Source organism: Daucus carota, chromosome 3 (assembly GCF_001625215.2).
Source record: "Daucus carota subsp. sativus chromosome 3, DH1 v3.0, whole genome shotgun sequence".
Taxonomy (NCBI): domain Eukaryota; kingdom Viridiplantae; phylum Streptophyta; class Magnoliopsida; order Apiales; family Apiaceae; genus Daucus; species Daucus carota.
Window position 1 is genome coordinate 14987200 of NC_030383.2, and position 6264 is coordinate 14993463.

The 6264-nt window shown below is 35.7% G+C and overlaps 1 protein-coding gene across 1 annotated transcript; it reads left to right on the top strand.

Annotated features, from left to right (window-relative positions):
- Positions 1-970: 970 nt before the first annotated feature.
- Positions 971-4231, top strand: LOC108203680 (uncharacterized). The gene is made up of 4 exons (XM_017372721.1): positions 971-1594; positions 1746-2934; positions 3398-3453; positions 4094-4231. Exons 1-4 carry the CDS (start codon positions 971-973, stop codon positions 4229-4231), a joined length of 2007 nt encoding a protein of 668 aa, XP_017228210.1.
- Positions 4232-6264: the final 2033 nt, after the last annotated feature.

The window sequence follows — 6264 nt, forward strand, 5'->3', positions numbered from 1 at the left end:
TCTTGCAAGCATTCAGTCGGTCAGACAATCTAATTGTCTTGGCAGATCTTCATTCGGTCAGACAATCAACAATTGTCTTGCTGCCACTAGAATCTTCGGTAGGACAATCTCTTTGAGATTGTCTTGCTGCTATACTCATGCATTCGGTAAGACAACCGAGTTGTCTTGGCAGAAAATGATGCACTCGGCAAGACAATTTTAATTGTCTTGCTGCCACTCATTTCCTTTAGCAGGAAATCGGTAAGACAATACAGATTGTCTTGCTGAGCTTGAGTAGGTGATTGAATGTAATATGTAGATTATATTTAAATAGAAAATTATCCACTTAATTAATTTAATCATATAAATTCATAAATTAAATTAATTCGAAAGTGAATTAATTTAACAAATAAATTACATAATTAATTTAATTATTTGAGAAGTGAAATAATAATCTATTAAATATTAAATCACCCTTTCTTCAGGAGAATAGCTTCCCGTCTTCTTTAAACATAAATAACTCCGTCTTGATCAGTCGAACGAACGAACCACCAACTCTGCTTGACTTCAAATATCTAATTTGAATAACTGATACACAGATGTACTGTCTGATTCATCTGTATCTAGTTAAATCAAATATTCTTTGTCAAATAAACATTAGGAAATTGATTTGTTCGTCGAGTCTTCGTCTTGTAAGTACTTCTTCATTAAATGGAATCTTCTGATAAAATAAAGTATAGAAACTTTATATCTTCTGAACTCCTGGACGTGCCACAAAAGATTATTTGTGCACTGAGGCTTGAACATATTAATGAACTTCTTTCAGTGGTGTGTAGCAGCATCCTGGAATTTATCTGACATATAATTCCCATAAATCATTTGACGTTCTTCGTACGGATTCCGTTGACTTGCTATTTACTGAGCTTTCTTATCTGAGTTGAGTTGTATCTCTTTAAATACAAATAGGCTGAACATATGCCTTTCATTTTATATGGCTCGTGTGGATAGTGAAGGGAACTCACGAGTAAGTAGCGAGTTCCTAGATGATGATATTCTTTATTATAGGTCGTTTGATGGCTCTTCTATGGTGATTTCATATCAAGAACCGATAATGCAAAATGTTGGTGATTTGCATAGTCCAACGGAGCTAAAAAAGGGAATGGTATTTAAAACAAAAAAGGAGTTGTTGGAGGTGGTAAAGTGTGTTCATATAGTCAATCATCATGAATTCAAAATGGTTAGGTCTGATCCATTGACTTGGGATGTGGAATGTAAGTTGACAAATGCTGGTTGTCCATGGAAGTTGAGGGCTAGAAAGAGGACAACACATGGTTGTTTTGAAATCATGTCCACTAAGGGTCCACACACTTGCCTCAATCAGTATATCTCGCAGGATCATCGCAATTTGAATTCTTCAAACATTGCACAAGTCATTACTAGCCTTATAGCTGTCGATCCTTCTGTTTCAGATAAGGTGTTAGTGTCTACAATTCATAATGCATTTGGTTATACACCATTGAAGAAAAAGATCCGGGATGCAAGAAGGATTGCTAGTGATATTGTTTATGGAACTTGGGAGGAGTCATATCAGAAGCTTCCTATATTTTTAAATACAGTACAGATATTCAATCCTGGCACATAGGTTGATTGGTACTTCAAGGAGCATGACCTTAAATAGCCTATATCCGAGGTATCAATCTTTTATTTAATTTTACTTTTTGCTTTAATTTTACTGATCTCGTTTTATTGTGTGAATTTTTTAATAGGTGGTAAAATTCAAACGAGTCTTCTGGACATTCAAGCCCTGTATAGAGGCATTTGCACATTGCATACCGGTACTTCAGATTGATGGTACACATCTATATGGGAAGTACCATGGAGTATTACTTACCGCTACAGCTGTTGATGGATTCTACCACCTTCTTCCTATAGCGTTTGCAATTGTCGAGGGGGAAAATGTGGCAAGTTGGACTTGGTTCTTGGAGCGAGTGAGGAAGTTAGTTTCGCCAGGACGGAAAGAGGTCTGTGTAATTTCTGATAGGCATTTGGGGATAATTTCTGCTATGAACAATTTGGAAATAGGGTGGTGCGAACCATTCGGGCACCACAGGTTTTGTGTGAGACACCTTGCTGCTAATTTTGCCAAGAAATTCAAGAAAGGTGGCTTGAAGGAAAGGGTGGTTGCAATGTGTAGCCAACTAACAGAGACAAAGTCCAATTTGCATTGGAATGCATTGTTGGCAGTTGAGAGTGGAGCAGATGAATGGTTTAGTGAAATAAACCCCAAACAGTCAACTTTGGTTTATGACGGAGGAAAAAGATATGGGATCATGACGACAAATATGGCTGAGAGTTGGAATAATGCCATTAAAGCTTCAAGAAAACTCCCAATTACTGCATTGGTCACTTCTTTATTTTACAAGATTGTAAGCTACTTTGACCAACGCAGGGTGGAGATAGAAAAACAGGCTATTACTGGTAATGAGTTTACCAAACACGCAAACAAAATTCTAGGTAGAGGGATAAAGCGTGCTAGTGGACATCATGTGAAATTATTTGATAGAAGTTCTTTGATATTTGAGGTGACTACAATGAAACATGGTCAAAAGGGTGGGAATAAACAGATTGTGCACTTAAATGATTATATGTGCACATGTAATAAGTGGCAGACATTCCATATTCCCTGTTCTCACGTGCTTGCCTGTTGTGCTAGTGTCGGAATTCAGCACACGGGTTTCATAGATGATTGTTACAAGCTAGACAATGCAAGGAAGGTTTATGCAGGTCACTTTGAGCCAATACCAAATCAAACTAACTGGCCTTTATTAGTTAATTTTCCTTTGGTGATGCATGATAATGAGAGTATTACGAAGAAATTGGGGCGCAGAAAGTCAACAAGATACAAAAATGAGATGGATTATCAGGCATTAGGAAAAGGAAAAGGCTCTTTTTCAGGTATATTATTACTATGTTACTAGTGATGCAGCAGGCATCACTAGCAGTATTACAAAATGATAAAAAAAAAAAAGTTACTCTAAATAAAATAGCAGCATTTGATATTATACCTGGTTTCCAAAGAATTAATTTGTTGATTGATCTATGATCAAATTAATTTAAATTATTGTTATACTGACTATTATTTAGCAATGGCCTGGTTTTTAAGAAACAATTTACAGTTCATATGAAAATAGCCGGCTCTGGTCTAATGTTGGTATGATATTTATGTAGGCAAATAGTCTGAGACACCACACAATTCATTGGCTGCATCAACTCTTAATAGTTCGTCAAGGAACGAGATGTTTGTTGGCTATTGCAGAATACTTTCATCTTGAAGCTGAAATCTCTCGTATTTGTTCTTGTAATTATAAAATGATAAAAAAAAGGTTGTGTTTTTATTTTTTTCTATTCATTCTTGTAGTTCTACAAGAGGTTTTGTTGAAAGTTCTTGGATGCCTATTATTTAGCAATGGCCTGGTTTTTAAGGATGTATAAGCTTTCGTTGTAGATATTAAGCTGTCAAATAATTTATAGTATTAGACATAAACACAGGTACAAATATAACATGTAACTCACAAGTACATGTTAATAAGCACAAAGCACCAAGCTGCCGCAACAATCTATTATATAGTTATATTAATTTTTCACAGAACATCTATAGTATGAAACAGAGGTCTTTCAAGCTACATTGCTTTAATCCATTGTTCCTTTCACAAAAAAATTAAGCTGCATATAAGCTTCACACCGACATCTTGCAAACATCATTTTTGGAATGTGTAAGTTCCATTTTTTTAATACTTCTTCCTGCACAAAATTAGCAGAAATATTAAAAACAAATTTAGTAAATATTATATGCACAGACACATCACTACCCATTTACAGTACTAAGTGCATGGTATTTAAAACTTGAATTCATTTATGATTTCTCTTAAGCATACCTTCCAAAACCAGCAACTGCAGAGACAAAAAATATATTAAAAAAACTAAATCTTTTCGTACCTAAGCCTCTTGCAATGAGGTAACTTCGTACCACCAGTTCCACATTTTGTACCTCGTTTCTTGCGTTCTCGCAACTGCATATGGAGTCCTTGTAATTGTTGGCTTTGTTGATGTTTAGAAAAGTTTTGTATTGGAGGCTGCTGCTCAACTACATATGGGGGAGGCTGTTGTTGTTCTTGCAGGAGTGAATGTGGTTGCTGCAGTGAAGGTGGTTGTTGTGCTAAAAGCAGCGACATGTAGTTTCCCTGCGGTCTAGGCTCTGGTTTTGACGGCTGAGTAGAGGATTGAGACAATAGATTAAATGTAGAAGGTGAAAATGACTTACGTTTTAATACTGGAGAATGATTCTTATCACCAGGCTCATGTAAAATTGATTGGTCAAGTGAATGATGGCATTGAACATCATCATTAGATGTCCGCGAGAAGTCACTTGAAAGTATTAATTTAAAATTAGGAAACTCAACCAGTTGTGTAGGAGTAATATAGTCAGGTTGCTCCAGGTTTTAGTCTTCCTGCATAATTGCGCCTCCCTCATCAAAATGATCTTCGTGACCCAAATCATCACCCACATAATCAACTGCCGCACGAGGCACTTCGTCATTTTGTTCTGGTTCCTTCTACTTTGCATAAACACTACACCATAGATTGCTTATAGCAACGCAGAGAAAACATTGCCCTAAGTGCTATATTTGTTGCAATAGATTCTATAGCAACAAAAGTACAAAATTTTGGCGTTGCATCTGACCGCGTTGCAATTAGTCGATTTAGCAACGAATATAGCACCATATTGCAACAAAATTAACTCATTACAATAAATCGATATAGCAACAAATGTTTGTCTACAGCAACGTATAAATTGTATTGCATTAGCTTAACTTCATATCATTTTAATGACTTTGAGGCAACAATATTAGACTAATTGCAACGATTTTTAATCAAGATATTGCAATGATCCTGACCCTATTGCAATTTTTTTTATAACTTTTTAGCAACATAATCTGAAGCAATAGCAACATTTTACAAAAAAAAATTGAAAAGATCCTCAGTGTAAATACAATTAGCCAGGCATATAAACCTCAATTTTCAGTTGTCCATTCACAATCCATCAATACAAAAGTGGTACCGTAACCATTAGAATACAGTCTTACAAAATATTCCAAATCTAAGTCACATATATAGATATATAGATAAACATTAAAGTCAAGGCATAATTTAAAGAAAAGACTTGGTCTACTCGCTAGCATTTTTCATTGGCATTCTCCAATAGACCATTATTCTTTTCCACCCTCCCATGCATTAGCCATTGTTCTTCTGGTTGTGCTTTTCGCAGAGAAATTAGCAAAATCTACATAGTATTTAATCGACTCCGGCCATCCATTCATCAATCGGTTTAAATACTTTGTTATCTTAGTCCTGTCAATTAAATCCGCGAGATGATTAGTTATCAAAACATTTAGGACACTGATTTTCATATGGTACTGTTAGGTCCAGATATGATTGTAGAAGGGGGGGGGTTGAATACAATCAGTACCAAATCATCGCGGAAGTGAATCTGATTGAATATGATTTGTTAATCAGATTTTAATCAATTAATATAACAATGTTTGAAGTCGTTATATAATTAAAATGGTTCAGTTTTAATGTCCACTAAAGTTCGTAGAATAAATTCGACAGGGTATATTCTAGATTTAGTGATTAAAACAACCGGGTTATCAAAGCACAGAAAACTGTGGATATAACGATCAAGCAAGTTACAAACAACTTGAAAGCTTTACAAATGCTTTGAATACAAAGTGAATGAACACTAAAAATGAAGGATGCAATGCCATATTTATAGGCAAAGCATTTGTACTTGTAAGACAATTGAAAGACAAGACAATTGTAAGTAGGAAAGACAAAGTAGCAAGGGCAAGACAATCTCAGATTGCCTTGCAAGCACAAGACACAGCAGAAAGACAATTAATAAGCTTAGCAAGACAATTAACTTTCGGTAGGACAATTGCAATTGTCTTGCTGAAACCATTCGGTCAGACAATCTTGGATTGTCTTGGCAGAAAGCATTCGACCAGACAATTTAAGATTGTCTTGCAAGCATCCAGTCGGTCAGACAATCTTGATTGTCTGGGAAGCCACAGCCATTGTCTTGCAGACAATTTATCTCGGTCAGACAATGCCTAATTGTCTTGGCAGAAATATTCTTTCGGCCAGACAATCAAAGATTGTCTTGGCAAAGCATATTCGGGCAGACAATCTTGATTGTCTTGCAGAGTATCATTCGGGCAGACAATC

Bases quoted from the DNA above. Each gene is read 5' to 3' on its own strand.
- LOC108203680 (XM_017372721.1), top strand. From the start codon at position 971: ATGGCTCGTGTGGATAGTGAAGGGAACTCACGAGTAAGTAGCGAGTTC. The intron at 1,595-1,745 runs GTACAGATATTC...ATTTTTTAATAG, and splicing joins TTCCTATATTTTTAAATACA to GTGGTAAAATTCAAACGAGT. The intron at 2,935-3,397 runs GTATATTATTAC...TCATTCTTGTAG, and splicing joins AGGAAAAGGCTCTTTTTCAG to TTCTACAAGAGGTTTTGTTG.